Source organism: Hypanus sabinus, chromosome 6, assembly GCF_030144855.1.
Source record: "Hypanus sabinus isolate sHypSab1 chromosome 6, sHypSab1.hap1, whole genome shotgun sequence".
Classification (NCBI taxonomy): domain Eukaryota; kingdom Metazoa; phylum Chordata; class Chondrichthyes; order Myliobatiformes; family Dasyatidae; genus Hypanus; species Hypanus sabinus.
In genome coordinates, this window is record NC_082711.1 from 132,648,329 (window position 1) to 132,672,941 (window position 24,613).

The following is a 24,613-nucleotide window of genomic DNA, read 5'->3' on the forward strand; positions in this document are numbered from 1 at the left end:
CAAATCATTGACATATAATGTAAAAAGAATTGTTCCCAACATAGACCCCTTTGGAACACCACTAGTCACCGGCAACCAGTCAGAAAAGTCTCCCTTTATTTCTATTCTTTGCCTCCTGCCAATCAGCCACTGCTTTATCTGTGCTAGAATCTTTCCTGTAATACCATGTAGCTTGTTAAGCAGTCTCATGCGTGGCACCTTATCAAAGGCCTTCTGAAAATCCAATATCCAACACAACATCAACCGATTCTCCTTTGTCTGTCCTACTTGTTACTTCTTCAAAGAATTCCAACAGGTTTGTAGGCAAGGCTTTCCCTGAGGAAACCGTGCTGACTACAATCTGTTTTATCATGTGCCTCCAAGTATCCAGAGACTTCATCCTTAGTAATCGACTCCATCTTCCCAACCACTGAGGTCAGAATAACTGGCCTATAGTTTCCTTTCTTCTGCCTCTCTTCCTACTTGGAGTGACATTTGCTCATTTAGTTTACTTGCAGCGAGGGAAGAGTAGGACCACACAAGAGCCAGTGATAGTTTTGAGAAAATTAGAACACATAGTCTCTCTGTTATACACAAGTTCAAGTACAGGGTGTGTTATGTTTGTCTGCTTAATCAGTGTATTTTGCATTCTTCCAGTAATGCATCTGCTGGTCAGCAATTTATCATGGACTCAGGTTCCATCGGTATAATGTTTCAGTTACACTATTAGCAAACCACTATTGTACAATATAGGTTCCATTTTGTTACAGACAGAAATGTCATTTTGTTACTACACGTGCATTTCCGCATTCCCTCTTTTTTGTCATTTTGTGACAGCACTACATTTTACAAAATGCAGTAATAGAAATACACATATATATGGATATAAAACAATGATGCAGGTTCAAAGCCCTAATCAGAATTCCCTTTTCATCCCTCCACTTCAATGAGTGTGCATTCCTTTCCTGAATATCTCATTCGCCTTGTTATTTCACAAAAATTGTAAAAGAATAACATCCATTATTATAAAACCATAATTAGACCATAATACAGAATGGTTGCCCACCGTCCTCCCAGTGCCTCGAATAACCACCAACCATCTCCCAGAGTTGTGATACTGATCCCCCGCTTTCTTAATCTCTTTGGTAGCTTCTTGGATGTAATTTGCCAAGTTAGTTATATTTTCAGACTCGTCAGGTACGTAACTACAGCATTCTTGCCATATCAGGGCATAAGCGCCCCCTTTTTCTGATAGAATACAATCTAAAGCCATTCTGTTCTGTAATGCTAGTGTACAAACAGCCACCGGTTCTGCTGACAACTTAGTTAATGCTTGTTGGGTTTGATTTGTTTGATCAAAGTTAGTCTTGATTGCTATTTTCTCCAAAGCCAATGCTATATAATCAGTGTACAACCTCTCAGTCCCATATCCTGGAAAGGCAATCATCCAGATTCTCTCAGCCTCTGTTACCAGAGGGTGGTTATGTAATCACCCCAGGTATTGCAAGTGGGGCAAGGTAACAGCCGCCTTCCCAGTGCCATGGCTCTCTCCACTTCCCCATGTACTTCAGGGTCATGCCCAGCAACCAGGGGTAGACCTGGTAACCACATACCCCAATAAGTGTTGTTTAATGGACGGGGAAGACTGAGATTTGTCAGTTCCACATGTGTGTGGTACCTTTACTGCTCCCCAGACACTGCCCTCGGCCACTGCGCCGGACAGTTTCATCTGGTCATCGTACTTCTTGTGGCTGCACCAATCGCACTTAAAGGAGGAGCATATTATCCATTAAAGCATTCGAATGGCAATTGGTGTCTGTCTTATAACCATTCACGGTTCTCAACTTGGCTCCATTCACTCCCGAGTTATTCCTGAATGTGTACGCAAGACACTGGAATTAGATGAACCACCCATAATGGGATTCCTACTTCACAGTGGAAATTCCAGTATCGTCAGTACGAACAGAGTGGACAGGATGGTGTTGAAGTGTGTTGTGTTTTTATGGGCTGAGAAGTCTTTTTACAGTGTAAGGTGTGTTTCCACAATGATTTCTCTCTTACCTTGTGATGCACCATCAATAACTCACTCTGAGACGTAAAGGCGAGATATCGGCTTTTATTGACTGGAAGAAGGAACCAGCAGTGAGTGACCACCATACTACATCCTGGAGACTGGGAGGCCGGGCTCAGACCTCGATCACCTTTATACAGGGGTCTGTGGGAGGAGCCACAGGAGCAGTCAGCAGGGGGCGTGTCCAGACAGGCACATAGTTCACCACACCTTGATAGCTGTATTAGTCACCAAAAGTACCTGAAATGGTCCTTCAAACTAAGGTTGCAGACAATTCTTCCTCTTAAATGTCCGGACAACTATGTAATCTCCAGGCTCTATGTCATGACAGCTTATTATGAGCCATTGGTTTTCGTGCATCCTTCAGCTGTTGATGATACTTGGTGATACTTTTTATCAAGGATACACAATAGGCAACATGCTATCATCCAAAAGATGTACGTTCATTTGCTTCTGGTGGTGCATCAAACGGCAGGCACAATGGCCACCCCATTATGATTTTGTGGAGGGATAATCCAGTTGTCCTTTTAGCTGTGGCCCTAATAGTCATAAGGACCAAAGATAATACTTGTTTCCATCACAATCCAGTTTCTTCACACATTTTACTAAGCTTTTTTTTAAATGTTCTATTCATCCTGCCAAGTGAGGATGGTAGCTACAATGGAAATGAAGGTCAACTCATAAGTCCTTAAATACTTCTTCTGTTACCATATCAGTAAAGTTGTTGCTTTTTTGTTTCCAAGAGGTTCTGAACCTGAGGATGATTCCCTTCAATAAACATTCAGCTACTGTAACCGCATCATTCTTTCTACAAGGAAATGCTTCAACTCATTATGACAAAACATCATTAATGACCAATTCATAGTTATATCCTTCACACAAAGGTAATTCTATAGCATTCATTTGTAAGTGCACAAGCGGTCCATCAGAGGATGGTATATGAGATCGTTCCACTTTCACTAGTTTCCCTGGATTTTGTAAAATACATAACAAACATTGTATTACTTGAATTACAGCTTGTGATAAACCATGTTTGATTTATACAATCTATCATTCCCCTCTTCAGCCTCCAGGGAAAGAGGTTACTGTGCCCTGTAGGGCATTCGAACATTTGGGTTGATGGTCACTTTATGCAGCTCAGCTGTGGGCATCTTACCCAATTCATTTGGCTGGAGGGTGCAAAGTTGCAGTGGGACTTTGGAGAATAAAGGTTCACCATCAGCACTGAACAACAACCCTCCTACAACTTCCTGTTCAAAGATTGCCTCCTGCTCATAATGCACTAGGGAGTGAAAAAGGATCTTACCTCCTTCTAATTGCCACAGACTCCATCCAGTCACTTCCAGGACCTTCTGTCACAGCAGTCTTCGCAGATCCTTGACCATTGGTCCGAGATCTTTTGCTGCCTTACCTCTGGAAACTGCTAGAGTTAGGTGGGGTTCCCTGTAACCTGTTCTCCTAATCTCGTATCATTCACTGAACCTCATAGGGAAGTTATGCTGCCTCCGGAATACCGGAATCGCCCACATATTTCAGAAATGGAGTCCAATTTCTCATGTATAAAATAGTACTTTCCAGCTGAGTCATAATCTGTACAGCGAAGATAACAGTCTACTTACCAAGTTGTAGGTCTAAACAGAATCTAGAGATATCTTCAGAGGCTCTTGTAAAAATTTTCCAAATTCCTTGATAAGTGGGTTGTGATTAACTGTAAACTCAATCAAAACAGGTTGACTACAGCTGAAATACTACAGTCCACAGGAGCACAGGTAATAGCCCACATTCTTCCGCAAAATGCACATCCGGAGAATGATATAAATCCATGGTCTCCTATGCTAAACTCCACTGGGTCTGATTTTGGGACATTAATGGGCTGAAATCTGTTTGGGAAGGACAGAGTGCAATTTGGGCTGATGACTATTTGCATTAATACTAATTGTAGGTTCCATAGCCTGCTCTTTCAGCATTCCTGAATATTGTTCCGTTTTCTATTCAATCTTCTGTATATGTATATTATTATACAGACTCAACTCTACCTTGTGTCTCCATAATCTTAGATCAATTAGCCTTTTTAGGAAAGGCAGCATGTTCTCTCCAGATGAGGCTTTTCATTCCAGATGATGATTTCATCCTTCTTCAAAGAAAGGGGCTTCCCTTCCTCCACCACCAACACTGCCCTCAACCACATCTCTTCCATTTCATGCACATCTGTTCTCACCCCATCCTCCCACCATCCTACCAGTGATAGGGTTCCTCTTTCTGCACCTACACCCCATCAGCCTCTGCTTCCAACACATAATTCTCCATAACTTCCTCCATCTCCAATGGGATCCTACCACTAAGCACATCTTTCCCTCAAGGATCACTCCCTACATGACTCCCTTGTCCATTCATCCCTCCCTACTGATCTCTCTTCTAGCATTTATCCTCGTGCAAGTGGAACAAGTGCTACACCTGACCCTACACCTCCTCCCTCACCACCATTCAGTGCCCCAAACAATCCTTCCAGGTGAGGCAACACATCACCTGTGAGTCTGTTGGGGTCATATCTATGTCTGGTGCTCCCGGTGTGGCCTCCTGTATATAGGTAAGACCTGATATAGATTGGGATATTGCTTCACCGAGCACCTATGCCCCGTCCGCCAGAAAAAGCAGGACCTCCCAGTGGCCACCCATTTTAATTCCACTTCCCATTCCCTTTCCAATATATCTATACTTAGCCTCCTCCACTGTCATGACGAGGCCACACTTAGGATGGAGGAACAACACTTTATATTCCATCTGGGTAGCCTCCAAGGTGATGGCATGAACATCGATTTTTCAAACTTCCAGTAACACCCCCCCACTTCACCATTCCCCATTCCATATACCCTCTCTCACCTTATCTTCTTGCCTGCCCATCACCTCCCTCTGGTGCTCCTCCCCCCTTTTCTTTCTTCCATAGCCTTCTGTCCTCTCAAATTCTTCCGTCTCCAGTTCACCAATCAACTTCCCAGCTCTTTACTTCACTCCTCTCCCACTCAGTTTCACCTATCATCTTGTGTTTCTCCATCCCCTCCCCCACCCCCACCACTCTTCATCTTTTTTTTCTCCAATCCTGCTGAAGGGTCTCAGCCCGAAACATCAACTCATCTATGGGTACTCTTCTCCATAGATGCTACCTGGACTGATTGCTGAGTTCCTCCAGCATCTTGTGTGCGTTGCTTGGATTTTCAGCATCTGCAGATTTTCACTTGTATGTAATGCATCATACATATTTTTATAAAATTCTTCATTTGGCATTGTGGCAGGTTCTAGTCTAGCATTGTTATGATGTTCTTGAAAGTCCTGAAATTTAGCCTCATAAAATTCAATTTTGGGGCCCAACTATTCCCTCATTGAAGATTCCAAATCTATAATACTAGGTTCATGACACAAAAAAATAGTTTTAAGTTTCTGACTAGCTTTTTCCAAACTTGTCTCCAGGTCAGGGAGTTCTTCCATGGCCCATAATTCAGCCTTTCAAGGTCAATATACAACCTTTGGTTTCCCATCCATAATTCTTCTACCGATCCCTTCCCATAATTATTAAACATATACCATGCTGGTGTCCTCTTATTTGGGACAGGAAGGACTCCCCTTGTCCCCCGTTATGAATTTCTAGTTTCACTTCCTCACCCTACTTACTGTATAACCATATAACAACTACAGCATGGAAACAAGCCATCTCGGCCCTTCTAGTCCGTGCCGAACGCTTACTCTCACCTACTCCCATCGACCTGCATTCAGCCCATAACCCTCCATTCCTTTCCTGTCCATATACCTATCCAATTTTTTTTTAATGACAATATCGAACCTGCCTCTACGACTTCTACTGGAAGCTCATTCCACACAGCTCTGAGTAAAGAAGTTTCCCCTCCTGTTACCCCTAAACTTTTGCCCCCTAACTCTCAACTCATGTCTTCTTGTTTGAATCTCCCCTACTCTCAATGGAAAAAGCCTATCCACGTCAACTCGATCTATCCCCTTATTATTTTAAATACCTCTATCAAGTCCCCCCTCAACCTTATACGCTCCAAAGAATAAAGACCTAACTTGTTCAACCTTTCCCTGTAACTTAGGTGCTGAAACCCAGGTAACATTCTAGTAAATCTCCTCTGTACTCTCTCTATTTTGTTGACATCTTTCCTATAATTTGGTGACCAGAACTGTACACAATACTCCAAATTTGGCCTTACCAATGCCTTGTACAATTTTAACATTACATCCCAACTCCTATACTCAATGCTCTGATTTATAAAGGCCAGCATACCAAAAGCTTTCTTCACCACCCTATCCACATGAGATTCCACCTTCAGGGAACTATGTACCATTATTCCTAGATCACTCTGTTCTACTGCATTCTTCAATGCCCTACCATTTACCATGTATGTCCTATTTGGATTATTCCTACCAAAATGTAGCACCTCACACTTATCAGCATTAAACTCCATCTGCCATCTTTCAGCCCATTCTTCTAACTGGCCTAAATCTCTCTGCAAGCTTTGAAAACCTACTTCATTATCCACAACGCCACCTACCTTGGTATCATCTGCATACTTACTAATCCAATTTACCACCCCGTCATCCAGATCATTAATGTATATGACAAACAACATTGGACCCTCATTTACTCCATGCTTCCATATTTATTGTAGATCACAAGCCAAAGGAGCAGAAGTAGGTCATTCGGCCCATTGAGTCTGCTCCACCACTCCACCATGAGCTAAACTATTCTCCCACCTAGTTCCAATTTCCGGCTTTTTCCCCATATCCCTTGATACCCTATCAATCTCTTCTTTAAACACCCTCAATGATTGAGCCTCCACAGCTGTATGTGGCAAAGAATTCCATAAATCCACGACCCTCATCTCTGTTTTAAATGGGTACCCTCTAATTAGTAGAGTAGATATCTCTATTGTGTTGTCTCTTTCTTTTGTTCACTACAGCATCCTGTAGAGATTAAATTTATGAGCTTAGTTTCCACAAATATGTTTCTGATTGTCACAGCTCCTGAAGTACAGGGAATTGACATGGAAGGAAAATAGGTTTCTGTGGAGATCTGAATCAGACTGTCCAGCAGAGCTGTTTATTTAGAATGTTGAATGGAGCATGAAAGTAAAATATTTTTGACATGGCAGCATGCTGACATTGTTGGAAACTAATGGAGTATGATTTGTTTAAAGATAGGGACAAGAGAGCGCTATACTGGTTTTGAGAAGGAGGAGTAAGGTTAAAGCAGAACTGTGCCTCTTACTGTCTTTATACCTAAAAGAATCAGGTTAACATTAAAAACCTCTTTGAAAAATTGCAAAGGAATGCAATTAGTGAAAACTTGTATTGGATGCTTACTTCCATCAGTTTTGTGAACAGAGTTAAATTCTAGGATATGTTTTTAAAACTAACACAAACAGCATGGGAAGAATATATATATTTTGCCTTTCAGATGTGTTTGACTGAAAGTTAAACAATATACTTAGCAGAATCTTCAAGACATTACATTCCTCTGTTCCACAGCAAAGATAATAGTAATAGATTTTATTAATATATTAAGAAAATAACTGTTAATAAAGATCCTTTTCTGCTAGAGCCGGGTTACATTTGAAATTAGGAAATGACAGCGCGATCAATCTTGACAGTGGACAATGCAGTGAAAGTGCCAGCGATTAAGGCTAGGGGCTTAATAGAATCAGGAGGAGTTAAAACAAAAGTGGTATATAAATTAATGAAATTAAACACAGGTTTAGAAATACTGTATGGATTCCAGGTATTGGACACATTCCCCTGTGTATTTAATATTTAGGTAATATTTCAATCATATTGTATATATTGTTTGATTAAGCATTCTTGGTCATTTACATAATGCATTGCAGGTTATATGTAAAAGCATGTAAATGGTATAAATCATCGTGCCACCTCGTCATATGTACACACTACACCAAAAGTGAAAATGAAACCCAGTGCACGCATTCCGGACTCTCCATGTTTTTTCTTTTAAATTAGTTTTATGTTTGGGAGTTACAAAACATATCAGTGATGACAAGTAAGTTTTAAATTAACCCAAGATGATTACTTATCTGTTGAAACACAGCAAGATGTCCAAGTTAGAAAAAATCATAACACACTTTCTTTCTTTGCAAGTGGAGAAAGATGGTTGAGTGAAAAAACAAGCAGAAAACAGACAAATTCATGGGTTCGTAGATAGTGAGTACCAGATGATAATAATTTTTTTAAAAAAGCAGAAATGGCTGGCTGCATCGGAAAGATATACGTGTTCGATTGTACAAAAGATATTTGGCTGCTGTATACAGAACAAATTGTACATTATTTAGATGCAAATGAAATAGCCAATGAAAAGCGAGTGGCAATTTTGCTGAGTGCATTGGATTTAAAGGCATACAGTTTACTTGTAAGTTTAACAGCTCCAACCAAACCACCTAAAATGAGTTTTGTTGATATTGTGAAAATAATGCAGAAACATTAAGAACCAAAGCCATTGTTGACTGCAGAATGCTTTAAGTTTCATAAACAGAATCAAAAGGAAGGGGAGCCCATTTCAGCATACACTGAATTGAAGAAGTTGTATGAGCATTGTCAGTTCAATGAAGGGCTAAGAGATTGGTTAATCTGTAGAATCTTATAAAGTTGTTATAGCTGAGGATTTAAATGGACACGCTCCAACTACCTAATAAATGCTTGTGTGTGGTGAATGGTGTGTGCCTCAAGTAGCCTCTGACAACCAGGTCCAGCTCCTAGTCTTCACGTGTGGCTTAGCTACTAAGCCCAGCAGAACCATTTCTACTGACAGGAGAAAGGGCAGAGGTGGGTTATTGGTGCCACAAAACCAATCACTTCAGGCAGATGGGGCTTGTCAGCTCTGGTTGGTAGGAGAAGGAAAACTCTGATCTCAAAGTTCTGCTGCCTTGCAGCTATACCCACTCTTGGGGAAGGCTTTGGGAGTAAACTCCAAGGGCAAAATCCATAACTGGAGTCTCTAAGCCACTCCTACATTGAGTTCAATGCTGACTGGCAACTCCTGCCATGCTGCTGTTGCTAAGCTGTATCAGTCTTCGCTATTCCTTTGGGTTCATCAGATGTGTGGAGAGGGGGAGCTTGTAACATGGGCATAGCTTGCTCTCCATATTGTTCTGCCCTGGCTTGTGTATCTAGATAGCTAGGATGCAATATCCATGGTCAACTCTGACCTTCAGAGGCCTTCACCTCACCTTGCCTAGAGATGGAGTCAGAAGAATAGACCAAAGTGGTCATCACCATAAGTGCTCACAAAGAGCTTTATCGCTATAATAGGTTTACTCTGGAGTAGTATCTGAACCTGCATTTTGGCAGAAAGCTATGGACCAGATGGTGCACGGCTGTCTAAGCATTCAGTGTTACCTGGAATCATCATTGTTACCAGTGAGAATGACAAGCAACATCTTCAAAATCTTAAGACAGTGTTAAAACGATTAGAAGACTATGGGCTCAAAACATAACAGAACAAGAGTAAATTGTTTAAACCACGCATAACTTACTGTGGTCACAAGTGTGCTGAGAAAATTCAAGCATTGGTGGATGCCCTAAGGCTAAAAGACATGTCACATTTGTGGTTCTTTTTAGAATATTGTGGCGACCCACTTCCTAGCACACTCGAACTGGCTCACAAATAGTCAGCGCGCCGGCACAAAGGCCAGGCCCAAAAGGCTGCCAGGTCTGCTTCACCAACAAAGGGAAAAACCTGCGGGGGATTGTGAGTACGTACCCCTACAGCATCTGCGCCTGGGGAGGGCGGGATCAGGGAGGCTTTAAAGCAAGTCTGTGAAGTTCGAATAAAATCTTTCTTTAACTGCAGTTTACCGACTCCGTGTCGTTATTTTAGCGCTGCGTGTAGCACACTGCTACAATATGTCAATTACTATAACAATCCCTGCCAAACCTACCTACGGTGCTCCACCCTTGAACTCAATATGGAAAGAAAAGGCAATGGACAAAGAAGTGTGAGATGACTTTCCAAAAGGCAAAGGAAATGGTGACGTCAGACACTGCACTCACACATTATGATCCACAGCTTCCAGTGAAGCTGTACTGCTCACAGTTTGTAAAATTAAGACTTGGAATAAGAAAGGTCAGTGGCAGCATGGATCACAAAAAGAAGAAAGAATTCTAGTGCCCAGCAGTTTTTCAGATTGGATTTCAGAGTTCAGATTTCAGATTTTATTAATTTGTGTTATTGATTTGAATATAGTTTTGATGGATCAAATTTAAAATTTGCAATTGACCTCCCCAAGCTTGATGGTAAAGTAAGTATTAAGTAGAATAGTAACGGACTGCAAGAGGACATAAATGCAGTATATTGTCAGAATGTGATGGTAAGTGGTAGATGAAATTTAATATAGAGAAATGTGACATGATTCATTTTGGCAGAAGGAAAAATAGGCTTAATGTCATAATTGTAAAGAGCGAAGGAATGTGGGAGAATAAAACCTTCCAGTTTCAATATTTATGAATAAGTAATTGGTATTTTTGGCTTCTTGCTCTTGAATTGCTGATCAGTGCAGATTTAGAGTGTAAAGTGTACGATCTTGGCAAGATTAACCAGCACTACAGTGCAGTACATAGCACTTTTGCAGATATTGGAACTCTGCTTGATTCAAGATTTGCATGTGGGTTTATCTACACTATTGACACTATTAAAGAGATTTAAGTAGAGATACAAAGACAAGGTTACCGGGCTTTCTGTGGCATGGAAATCAATTTGTAAACTATAAATGAGCAACTTAGAACAATAAAAATGCTGGAAATACTGTGCAAATCAGCTAAATATCTATAGAGAGATAAATGGTTTCAGTTTAATATGCATTTGGGCAAATAGAATGTTGGCCTTTATTTCAAAGAATATAGAGAATAAAAGCAGAGGCATTTTATGCAGTGTACAAATGAGACCTCACCAAAATTACTGTGAACTGTTTTGTTCTTCATTTTTAAGGGAAGATATACTTACAATTGGAGAAAGTGCAGAAAAAGTTTACCAGGTTAATTCCTTGAATGAGGGGTGGATATATTGAGGACAAGCAAGCTGGGCCTGTACTCAGTGGAATTTAAAAGAATCGACTCTATTGAAGCATAAAATATTCTGAGGGAGATTGGCCTGATGGATGTCAGGATGCTGAGCAGATGTATACCCTGCTGGGGTTATCTGGAACCATGGAACATAGTTTCAGGATAAAGGGTCTGTTATTTCAATTGATAAATTGATTTATTATTCATATGTGCCAAGGTAGAGTGAAACATTTCTCAATCAGAATAATTCATTACAACAGAGTGCAGAATAAAGTGTTGCAGTTACCGTGAAAGTACACTGCAGGTAGACAATAAGGTGCAATGCCATAATGAGGTAGATTGTGAGGTCAGAAGTCCATCTTCTCCGTTGATGAGACAGAGTTGATGAGGAATTTCTTCTCTTAGGATTCTAACTTATTAGATCTCTTCATCTCAGAGCTGTGCAGGCAGAGTCTGAATGTATTGAAGGAAGATATTGACAGACATTCGAGTAAGAAAGGAGTTGGAATAAAGGGAAGAAATGGGAAAATGGTGCTGAAGTAAAAAATGGAATGGTCGTCATCTTGCTGAATGATAGTCCATCTCAATGGCCCCATTAGCCGACTCCTGCTTACGTATCAGAGGTGGGAAAAATTGAAAGTAAACCAATTTTAAGGTGCAAAGACAGGAAAAAAGGGAGGGAGACTGCAAAAGATGTAAAGTGGGTAAGAATGACAGAGACCTGGATGAAAGTAGCTGGTAAAGATACTGGTAAATATTAATATCAGAGAAGTGTAAATACAAGATGAAATAACATGTAAAAATACCTGAAGATTGGAATACTGGAAATGTATGATAAAAGGTTGGGAATTGTGAACTGCATGGAATTGTTTAAGTCATTGTTGAGGCTACAGTGCTGAACTGTACCAAATCAGAAGACAAGGTGCTGCTCCACACACAATTTGATGTTTTGCTTAATTGAAACAGGTGTAAAAGGTCAAAAATTACAGAGGTCAGAAGGAAAAGGAACAGAATTAAATTCAAGTCTAGTGTGACAATTGTAGACTGAACAAAATTGGTCAGCAAAGCAATTATCAGGCATCTGGAGTATTTTGCTCTGGAATAGAATGATTTCTGTAATTGAGAAAATTGTCACAGTGACAAGCCATTGTAGTAATTGGATTTATTCTTAATGTTTATGCATTATTACCTCCAACTGAAACATAAACACCGTCTGTGTTTTGTATTAAAGGTCCATGAGCAGTAATGACAGTTCTGCTCCTCAGGATATGTGACTAGGCTGAGATATTACTGTTAAGCTTTTATCTGAAAACCATTGATTGATTTGAGTGGGTTAGTTCTTCTTTGTTTTGATTCCTTAATAGGTTTCAGAGATGAAGACTGCAGTGAACATTCAACGGGTGGATTTGGAGGATCCAGAGTCAGGGGTGGTCGTCTTGGGGACAGACCAGGAGGAGGTGGTCGCTTTAGAGATGGGCTTCCTCGTTCTGCTATGGAGTTCAAAGAGGCAACAGAAGGTATCAAATTATTGCTTGTGTTTTCTTAAATTTGCTGTATTATTTACATTTCAAATTTGTTTCCTATTCAGTCAATATTCTGAATTTCCTCATTACATATGATTTTCAACCATCTTGATTAAATAAATATTTCAGTTCCTATTTTGTCATCTGATCTCCTTCCCCAAAGCTACCATATCCCATTCATGACCAATATATCCTTCTCCTCACTCGTTTTAGCTTTGCCACTGTCAGTCCCTTCTTTACCTGAGTGGAGAAAGGTATAGATTTATTATTGTCATATGCACTGAAGTTCAATGGGCTGAATGGCCTAATTCTGTTATATGGTCTTGTGCAGTGAAAAGTTTTATTTGCATTCCATCCAGACAGATCATTTCCAAGCATAGGTACGAAAGGGAACACAATTACAGAATGCAAAATATAGTGCACTGCAGGGAGACAAAGCAGGTGCAATGTCTAGAACAAAATAGATTGAGAGGTTAAGAGTTAAAACCTTGTGATCATCCTCAGAAGCCTATATCACAGTCCCTGAACTATTTTAATGTCTTATTTCATCCTTTCTTCAATGTCTGTTGTGAAAGTATCTCCAGTTTCTTTAGCATATATTAGTTAACAGATCAGAACTAAAAAGAAGAATCATCTCAGAGATGTATACTGCATACATACTTTGATAATTTATGAACCTTTAACAGGCCAGATCACAGATCTGCTGTCCTTTCACACCTTTCTACAGATTGTGAGCAACATTCACTAAATGCTGGAGGAATTCAACAAAATAGTTAGCATATATGGACAGGAATACACAATCAATCTTTTGGGCCAAGACCTGATAAAGTCCTGATGAAGGATCTCAGCCTGAAATATTGGCAGCTTTAGCTGTTGCCTGACTTGCTGAGTTCATCCAGTGTTTTGTGTGTGTTGCTCAACGTTTCCAGCATCTACAGAATCTCTTGTGTTTATTCATGAACTGTGGTGAACATTTAAGCAGCTGTCTGGAGGCAGGAGCTCCAGGACCTAGCATGTGAGTGCTAAAGGCAAGACTGAAGAATTGGCAGTCATGCTGAGCCATCTTGGCTTCCCCATTATCAGGGAAGCCATGTTTAATGGCATTCAATTCACTCCACATGATTTTAAGGATTAGTTGTGACCACTGGAAAGAGCAAAATCTGTGGGTCCTGACAGCATCTGGAATGTAGTACTGAAATCCTCCATTCAGAACTGCACCTCAAACTGTACCATTACAGCAGAGGCTGCTCGGCATTCTGTAACGTTGCCTGGTTACTGTTCAACCAGTCCTAAACATCAAAAAAGCTTGGGAAGTGTTGTAGACTGTGCTATTGGTGCCGCTTACCAATGACTTGTTGCCAATACCCATTTTGTGTCTCAGATCCAAGCCTTATCACAACCGGCTTGAATTCAGAGGTGAGTTGAAAAGGTAGCATTTGGTGGTGTGTGGCATCAAGAAGCCCTGGTGAAAATGAAGTCAGTGGGAATCCAAAGGGGAACAGACCAATGATTAAAGTCATAGATCGCGTAAAAGAAGATAGTGAAGGTAGTTGGAGATTAATCATCTGACACGGGAGGTATTAACACATGAGTTTCTTTAGTCAATGTCTTCTACATAACCATCTTCAGCTATTTCATCAAAGGTCTTCTCATTTTCTGATCTAAGTTAAGAAATAGGGATGTTCCTGATGATTGCACAATGTGTATTTCCATTCACAGCTTCTCTGGGTCAATAACTGGCAAAGTTTAAAGTTCAAAGTGTACTTTATTATTAAAGTACCCTTATGCCACCATATAGAATATATTAAGATTCAATTTTTGCATTCATTTACAGGAAAATAAAGAAATACAACAGAATTTATGAAAAACTATACATAAACAAAGACTGACAAACAACTAGTATGCAAAAGACAAATTGTGCAAATAATAAAATATTTAGATTACAGAAGTACCAGACAATGACCAATTTCACCTAGAGAGGAGGTTCCAGTTCCCCATGAAACTCAATACCTTTGCTGAAGTCTCCACTACCAACATTCTGTGGATTACCAATGATTAGAAGCTCAACTGAACTACCTATATAATTATCTTGGCTGCAACGGAAAGTCAAAAGCTTGGTGAATAATTCACTTCCTCATACTACAAGGTACAAGTCAGAAAAATAATAGCATATTCTTCATTTATTTCACTAAGTGGAACTACAACACATCCAAGCAACTTGACAGGTGCACCATTCATTTCCTTCTCTATTGATGCACTGTACAATGGCTGTAGTGTCTACCGTCTCCAAAAAAAACTGCAGTTACTCCCCTTAACTGTTAGGACAGCACTTCCCATGGCCTGTTTCACCAAGAGGGTCAATGGTTTAAGCTGCCATCTATACGTACCTTTTCAAGTCACATAGCTCCCTGACTTGGAAGTACATTGTCATTCTATTGTCTTTGGTCATTTTAAATCCTGGAACTCTCAACCCAATAATCTTGTAAAAACAAGCCTGAGGGCTTTGTGTGTCAATGCGAGGAGCGTTCGTAACAAGGTGGATGAATTGAATGTGCAAATAGTTATTAATGAATATGATATAGTTGGGATCACAGAGACATGGCTCCAGGGTGACCAAGGATGGGAGCTCAACATCCAGGGATATTCAATATTCAGGAAGGATAGACAGGAAAGAAAAGGAGGTGGGGTAGCATTGCTGGTTAGAGAGGAGATTAATGCAATAGAAAGGAAGGACATTAGCCTGGAGGATGTGGAATCGATATGGGTAGAGCTGCATAACACTAAGGGGCAGAAAACGCTGGTGGGAGTTGTGTACAGGCCACCTAACAGTAGTAGTGAGGTTGGGGATGGCATTAAACAGGATATTAGAAATGTGTACAATAAAGGTACAGTAGTTATAATGGGTGACTTCAATCTACATATAGATTGGGTGAACCAAATTGATAAGGGTGCTGAGGAAGAGGATTTCTTGGAATGTATGCGGGATAGTTTTATGAACCAACATGTCGAGGAACCAACTAGAGAGCAGGCCATTCTAGATTGGGTATTGAGCAATGAGGAAGGGTTAGTTAGCAATCTAGTCATGCGAGGGCCCTTGGGTAAGAGTGACCATAATATGGTGGAATTCTTCATTAAGATGGAGAGTGACATAGTTAATTCAGAAACAAAGGTTCTGAACTTAAAGAAGGGTAATTTTGAAGGTATGGGACGTGAATTAGCTAAGATAGACTGGCAAATGATACTTAAAGGGTTGACGGTGGATATGCAATGGCAAGCATTTAAAGATCGCATGGATGAACTACAACAATTATTCATCCCAGTTTGGCAAAAGAATAAACCAGGGAAGGTAGTGCACCCGAGGCTGACAAGGGAAATTAGGGATAGTATCAAGTCCAAAGAAGAAACATATAAATTAGCAAAAAAAAAAAAAAAAAAAAAAAAAAAAATCGGCACACCTGAGGACTGGGAGAAATTCAGAGACTAGCAGAGGAAGACAAAGGGCTTAATTAGGAAAGGGAAAAAAGATTATGAGAGAAAGCTGGCAGGGAACAAAAACTGACTGTAAAAACTTTTATAGATATGTGAAAAGAAAAAGATTAGTCAAAACAAATGTGGGTCCCTTACAGTCAGAAACAGGTGAATTGATCATAGGGAACAAAGACATGGCAGACCAATTGAATAACTGCTTTGGTTCTGTCTTCACTAAGGAGGACATAAATAATCTTACAGAAATAGTAAGGGACCGAGGGTCTAGTGAGATGGAGGAACTGAGGGAAATACATGTTAGTAGGGAAGTGGTGATAGGTAAATTGAGGGGATTAAAGGCAGATAAATTCCCAGGGCCAGATGGTCTGCATCCCAGAGTGCTTAAGGAAGTAGCCCAAGAAATAGTGGATGCATTAGTGATAATTTTTCAAAACTCCTTAGATTCTGGATTAGTTCCTGAGGATTGGAGGGTGGCTAATGTAACCCCACTTTTTATAAAAGGAGGGAGAGAGAAACCAGGGAATTATAGACCAGTTAGTCTGACATCGGTGGTGGGGAAAATGCTAGAGTCGGTTATCAAAGATGTGATAACAGCACGTTTGCAAAGAGGTGAAATGATCGGACAAAGTCTGCATGGATTTGTGAAAGGAAAAACATGTCTGATGAATCTTATAGAATTTTTTGAAGATGTAACTAGTAGAGTGGATAGGGGAGAGCCAGTGGATGTGGTATATTTAGATTTTCAAAAGGCTTTTGACAAGGTCCCACACAGGAGATTAGTGTGCAAACTTAAAGCACACTAATCTTTATGGTATTGGGGGTATGGTATTGTTGTGGATAGAGAATTGGTTGACAGACAGGAAGCAAGGAGTGGGAGTAAACAGGACTTTTTCAGAACGGCAGGCAGTGACTAGTGGCATACCGCAAGGCTCAGTGCTGGGACCCCAGTTGTTTACAATATATATTAATGATTTAGACGAGGGAATTAAATGCAGCATCTCCAAGTTTGTGGATGACACGAAGCTGGGCGGCGGTGTTAGCTGTGAGGAGGATGCTAAGAGGATGCAGGGTGACTTGGATAGGTTAGGTGAGTGGACAAATTCATGGCAGATGCAACTTAATGTGGATAAATGTGAGGTTATCCACTAGGAAAACAGATTATTATCTGAATGGTGCCTGATTAGGAAAAGGGGAGGTGCAACGAGACCTGGGTATCATTGTACACCAGTCATTGAAGGTGGGCATGCAGGTACAGCAGGTGGTGAAAAAGGCAAATGGTATGTTGGCATTCATAGCAAAAGGATTTGAGTACAGGAGCAGGGAGGTTCTACTGCAGTTGTACAAGGCCTTGGTGAGACTGCACCTAGAGTATAGTGTGCAGTTTTGGTCCCCTAATCTGAGGAAAAACATTCTTGCCATAGAGGGAGTACAAAGAAGGTTCACCAGATTGATTCCTGAGATGGCAGGACTTCCATATGAAGAAAGTCTGGATTGACTAGGCTTATACCCACTAGAATTTAGAAGATTGAGGGGGGATCTTATTGAAACGTATAAAATTCCGAAGGGATTGGACAGGCTAGATGCAGGAAGATTGTTTCCGATGTTGGGGAAGTCCAGAACAAGGAATCACAGTTTACGGATAAAGGGGAAGCCTTTTAGGACCGAGATGAGGAAAAACTTCTTCACACAGAGAGTGGTGAATCTGTGGAATTCTCTGTTACAGTAAACAGTTGAGGCCAGTTCATTGGCTATATTTAAGAGTAAGTTAGATATGGCCTTTGTGGCTAAAGGGATCAGGGGGTATGGAGAGAAAGCAGGTACAGGGTTCTGAGTTGGATGATCAGCCATGATCATACTGAATGGCGGTGCAGGCTTGAAGGGCCGAATGGCCTACTCCTGCACCTATTTTCTATGTTTCTAATAGCAGTGTGGGAGTACCTTCTGCGAAAAGATGGGAGTGGATCAAGAAGGAAGATCATGGCCTTAGGAGTGGGCATAAATCCTGGGCTTCCCACTAAAACTCAGATTCTGCCAGATGAATAAATGAGACAATCAAGCACCCTCTCTACATCTAATTTGCCGGTGTAATCTCCAGTGTATTCTGTTATGGAAGTTTCAAGCAGAGGATTCCATTCACAGCAGCCTACTCCTGCTATCATCTATTTCGCTCACACAAATACTCCTCCTCTGAAAGCATCACCTTCTGTTATTTTCCTTTTTGATGTGGATCAAATTTGGTCTGATCCATCACCATCTCCTTGTTGAATGCCTCTTATTGACAGCTTTTTAACTTTAATCTGCTGTTTCTGCTAAATTCTTGCTAAATCATATTTCATCCTGTTATGCTGGTTTCACACCAATTTACTTGTGTTTTCCTTGTTATTTTGTAAAACAGTGCTAAATCTGACTGAATTATATTGCTCGTAAATGTTGCCTCACTGTCAATTCTTTCCCTGGTCCAGATTCATTACCCAAAACTAAATCCAATAACAACCTCTATCTTGTTAAGCTTGCTATGTACACTTCTTCCTAAGTAACCAATGACTGATTTATGAACAAATATGAAAGAGCATTTGGGAGACTGGCAGTGTAAATTTGCTTCAGCTGATTTAATTAAAGACCTTCCACATGGCACAAAACTCATGGTCTGTATTGCAGCAATGATTCCTTTCCTGTATTCATCCAAGACCTAGACTACCTACAGCAGGTACTTTTCTTGAAAGACACCTAATGCCATCGCTGCAGCACCCTGATAGTTCATGAGAAGGACAAATAAACCTATGTCAGCAACTTTCTCCAGGGCAGTATCCCCAGCTACAATCCATTATCTCTGTTGATCAAGCAATGTTGTCTATATGGGTTTCATAAGACTCCTGAGACAGACACCCTATTCCAAGTTTGTCTTGGGACAAAATTACCAGACAGGCAGAGGGAAAAGTCAAGGGATGTACTCAAAGCCCCCTTGGGAAAAAACACATCCCTCTCTGACTGCTGGTCCACAACCTCACAAAGTGGAGAAGTACCATTTGGGATGGTATTAAGAACCTCTATCACAGCCTTACATAAACTGTGGAAGGAATGTATCACCTCACAAATAACCTCCCTACCTGCTCCATTAGGCACCTCCTCCTACTCCATCTGTGAAAGACTGTGGGTCCCATATTAGTTTCATCAGTTAGCACAAAACAGGAGTGGAAGCAAGTCATTCTTCATCCCAAGCGACTGCTTGAAATACAGGGTTTGCTACATACCATACTTTTTCATACCTCTCTTACTTCTAAAGTTAAATGTGCTTCAGAGAACAACTTACCCATAAAGAATACATGCTTGCTCTACTGAATGTGGGACATATCCAAGGAAATTGCTGTTACCACACAGAAACAACTCATCCCTGCCACCTAAGCTAGTCCCATCTGTCCACATTTGTTCCACATCCCTCTAAATCTTTCCTATCCATGTACTTGTCAAACAGTAGTTTAAATGTTGTTATTGTGCTGTATCTGCCTCAACTATTTTCTCTGGCTGTTCATTCCATATGTGCACTATCCTCTGCGCGATAAACACTCTTCTCCAGATTAGTCAATCTAGAGCCCCTTAGCCCACCCTCACCTTCTTATTCCTTCTTATCTCCTGTGGCTGCCAGCAATGTACTGTATGTCGCAGTGCCCTGTAAAACAAAGGGATTAGTCTGGCTGACCCAACGCACGGTAGTCTTGCCTGATAAGTGTTCAGTGTTAGGTCTGATGTTTGCTTGCCTATCCCCACACTGTTTCACAGCCTTAGTTGTCACTATCCTGGTAGTAATTTCCAGGAAGGTGAATCTGCCTGTTGCTCTACCCAGCTGCCCTGTGCACATAGGAACTTGCTCCAGGACTGCATCACTTCCATTAAAATCTCAATATCCTTTGCATTATTCTAATGCTCAGCCTTCCTTTTTGCAAAACAGCAGTTGTTCTCATAGTTGTTCCAAGCTACATCATTGGCGATTGCATATCTTGCACACATCCTTTGAAGTGCTTGCAGTATTTGCATTTTTGCAGCACTCTGCCAGTGCTGCATAAGGCAAAGATTAAAAATCAGATACCTATGCTACAGCACGAGGATTGTCAATATAACACCAGCACTAGGCACTACACAGTCTAACAGTCCAAGCTTGGAATTCATAAATTGCAAGATCGCTCCCTTAAAATGAGGAATTAGCCCCTCATGCCCACTCCACCATCCAATTAATTTTTGACTGATCTTCCAGTGCTGTTTTCCTGCACTAGCCCCATTTCCTTCAATTCTCTTAAGATCTAAGAATGCATCAGGCTCTCTCTCAAATGTACTTAGCACCCGAGCCTCCACAACACTCTTGGGTGGAGATTTCCAAAGGTAAGTCATTTGACTGGGCATCTGTGCAGTCAATGCTAGGCTGTCCAGATCAGGACCCGCAGTCTCAAGATAAGGAGTCAGCCATTCTAGTCAGAGGCATGAGGAAGCTTCTTCATCCAGAGGGTGGAAAATCTTTGGAAATCACCACCCAAGAGGGCTGTGGAGGCTCAGATGCTGAATATATTTAAGGCAAAGACTGGAAGAGTTTTAAGTATTACGGATCAAGAGAAATGCACAGTGCAGGAAGGTGGCGCTGGAAGATCAGTTATGATCTAATTAACTGATAAAGCAGGCACAAGCGACTGAATATCCGTCCATCTCCCCCATACAGACTCATTTCTATTTCTTCTGTCCTCATGCTAAAGTGGTAATCTTGAAATTTATGAATTCCGGTCTTGGAGAGCTAGACTGTCGTACAGTGGTACATTCACAATTCTTGTGCTTGTGTCTCCACTTCACTCTTGTACTCGTATCTACTTGCAAAAATCAGACAAAACAAAAACATTTCCCTTCCTAACAGCCTGCTGAATCTGCATACTAACATTTAATGTTCTATTATTCCTTGTGTCTCTTCCTTTAAAAACGTCTACTGTTGTGCTACAAATCTACTGTTGAGTCATAAAGCACATATAGGCCTCTGTCCCACCAAGTCCATGGCAGCTATCAAATACCTATCTGCACTAATTTCCTTTGCCAGCACGTGGTCCAGGCCATTTACATCATGGCAATTAAGTACTCATTTTGATACTGAAAAAGTACCTGCCTGTGCCACCCACTCAAACAGTGCAGTCCAACCAAATTTCAATCACCCTACAAGTGAAAAATATTCTTGCACAGTTCCCCTTAAAATTTATCAGAATCGGGTTTATTACCACTGACATACAATGTGAAATTAATTTTTTGCAGCAGCAATATAGTGCAAAAGACAAAATCTATAAAATAAAAAATAAATTGTGCAGAAGAGAAGGTTAGAGTTCATGAACCGCCTAGAGATGAAGTGAAAGAGAGGAAGAAGCTGTGTGGGTCTTCAAGCTCCTGTACCTCCTCCCTGATAGTAGTAATGAGAAGAGGGCCCTCCCTTCTTTCCCTGCTACCAACCTACTAATTTGGTATTCATGTCTAATGTCATTTATAATCTGTTTCATAAATGAAGTTTAATTTTCCAGGTAAGGCGCTTTACTGAAAGTGCTCACAGATTTCTTAAAGCAAATGGCAAATTTATCCATTCCTATTGGCTACTTATTTCTCACTATGTGCTAAATAAGAAAATGAAGACAATGTTGATGTTAGCTGCAGTTAATTATGTTGTTTCCATTGACAGTAACACTCTTCTAATGTGGGTAATATGGTGACATTAATTTTCCAAATACAGCAGAATAATTTCTTGCTGCTAGGTTTCTTAGAAAACCCATTATTTCCCATATTTTGTGCTCTGTATTAAATAATACTAGTATTCTTCTCATCTTATCTTTTACAGAAGAGAGGGCACAAAGACCCAGACTGCAACTTAAACCACGCACGGTAACTGCTCCCCTTAACCAGGTAGCCAATCCAAATTCAGCCATATTTGGTGGAGCCAAACCACGAGAGGAAAAATGTAGGCAGGAGGAGCTCGAACAAGGAAAGTAGGAACAGCACTTTCCATTTCTACCTTCAGTGGATTCCCTTTTGTCTTCTCTTACATTTATCCACTCACCCCTGAATGCATCTTGGCTTTACATGGTGATTTTTTAAAGACTCCCCAGCTTTTCTATATTTTATCACCTGCCTAGTACCCACTTTCCACCTTGAACAATTGGCTTTCTGTTAACCACAGTTACTTTGTGAAAAAAGGAGCCTGAATTAGAATTTCTGACACTACTTGCGAACATTGCTGTCCTGAGTCACTGAAGAGCAGAAACCCGACTGGCTCATCAGAACACTGTTGTATTAAGAGCTCACACCAAATAACATTGTCCAATCTGCTTGTAATGGTCTCAGATAAATGTGCGTCCACACATTTGTTTCAATTATACATTATTTACATAAATTTTTAGCATATATTATAAATAGACATCTTATTAGAATTTTGGATATGATGGAGAGATTCTCTCTGAATGGAAGTCAGGACTCTGCAGCCATGGTCAGGGAGTAAAACATTCAGTAGGACACGTCGCATCTTGTATGTTAAAACAATGAGAGGCACATACAATTTCCTCCCTGCAGGGACAAGTTTCTTTTGACGACATCCACCAGTTTTGAAATATACTGCACTATGCTTGTGTCCTATAGGCATTTCAAGCAAATGACAATCCAAAAAGTGACCTTTTTAGATTGGTCCAGGAGAACACGCATCCAACATATTTCCTTATGAGCAGGATCTGTGGCACGCTGGAGTTTTAAAGTGTCACTGAACAGAGAGTTTGGTCTTTTTACACCACTCTAAATTACTGATATTTCACATGTACACTGACCTTTAAATTAAAGATTCCCAACATTTTACAAATTACTATATATATATATATACATTGAAAGAAATAGAGAGACCAAGCACTGACCAAATATAAAGAAAAAATCCAGACAGGGAAATCATGAAAGTGAGTAATGAAATCCAACTATAATTGGTAAATGGTATATTATTATCACGTGTAACAAGGTGCAGTGAAAAGTTTTGTTTTGCAGTCTATCCATTAAACAATCTCTGCAAGCCATTTCATTATAACCGTGCAATGAGATAGTAAAAGGGAAAACAATAAAAGAACACAGTTAAAGAGAAAGTGCAGCACAGGCTGTCGATTACATGCACTCTCATAGCAATATCGAGTCCATTTGTCCATTTTATTATATATGAGGACTGTTCAATAGTCTTATAGCAACAGGATCAAAACTGTCCCTGAGTTTGGTTATACAGGTTAAGTACCCTTTACCCAAAATTCCAAAATCTGAAAACTTCTAAAATCTGAATTTTTTGAGTACTGACACATCATCACAAATGAAAAATTTCGCAAGATGCTGGGAGGGTTTCCAGGTGATGTGGAGGTCTCTGCACACCACAGACGATTCTGAGAAGTGACCTCACATATTTAGTGAACAGAAGTGAATGAAAAATAGAAAAACACTGTATAAAGCGAAGATCTCGAATGTGTGTTGCCACCGTCGGAGTGAACATACACTGCTTAACAGTATGCGGATCATGAAGCAAGCAAAGATCTATCACAGCAAACTGAAAATTGAAGGCAATTGTCAATATTCAGCAAGCTGGTTGCAGAAGTTTAACTTAATTTTTTAATCGTCTGCTGATCGTGAAAATCTAGCACCAGAACAATTTTATGATGCTGATTGTTTTTATACCTTACATAACAGCATTGAATTTTTAAAGCATCGCTAATGAAAATCTAACACCAAAATAAGTCTACAATATTGATTGTTTTTATATCTTACATAAAACCTAAAAGAAAGTAAAGTACAAATACTGTGTACAGTATTTAATCAAACCATGGCATCGTAGGTGGAGACTGAAAGCTTGCTGTTGTTCAACAGCTGATTCAGTTATTCTCTTGATGCCCTGGTGCTGCTTTTGTTACCTTGCACACATTATACTTCCATTATATTAATGGTATGTAATAATCTTTACTGTTAAGTACATTTGTGTGATAAATACATGTAAGGCACATAAATTCGGAGTTGGAAATAATGGTAATCCCGTTATTTCATTATATATTCCAAAATCTGAGAAGTGTGAAATCTGAAATACTTCTGGTTCCAAGCATTTCAGATAAGGGGTACTCATCCAGTACCTGTTATTTCTTCCGCCTGAAAGGAGGTAAAAGAGAGAGTGGGAGGGATCTTTACTGAGGAAGCGAGAAGTTTGGACAGGGTCCAGGAAAGGAGGCTGGTTTCCATGACATCCTCAGGTGTGTCCACCACTCTCTGCAGTTTTTTGCAGGACTGTGAAAGAGAAGAAAATTTTTCATTCGCAATGTTCCAAAGAGCTAAATGGAATATCATTATCATTACCATTAAGGGAAAAGATGTAGGAAACTGCTCATACAGAAAAGGTCAAACAGCATCTGTGATGAGGGAAGCAGTTAATGCCTCAGAACTGGCAAGCATTGCTAACTTGCTC

General features: G+C 40.3%; 1 protein-coding gene across 5 annotated transcripts in view; it reads left to right on the forward strand.

Annotated features, from left to right (window-relative positions):
- The window catches only part of LOC132395846 (eukaryotic translation initiation factor 4H-like), a 91,322-nt gene extending 67,033 nt beyond the window's left edge, over positions 1 to 24,289 (forward strand). Inside the window, exons 6-7 of one of the 5 annotated variants that reach the window (XM_059972960.1) lie at positions 12,490 to 12,642; positions 21,986 to 24,286. In XM_059972960.1, the coding sequence (XP_059828943.1) occupies positions 12,490 to 12,642; positions 21,986 to 22,137 (305 nt within the window). In that variant the 3' untranslated portion in view covers positions 22,138 to 24,286. Of the gene's footprint in view, positions 1 to 12,489; positions 12,643 to 21,985 lie in introns of all 5 variants that reach the window. The other 4 variants (XM_059972963.1, XM_059972961.1, XM_059972959.1 and 1 more) reach the window with 4 other exon arrangements.
- Positions 24,290 to 24,613: the final 324 nt, after the last annotated feature.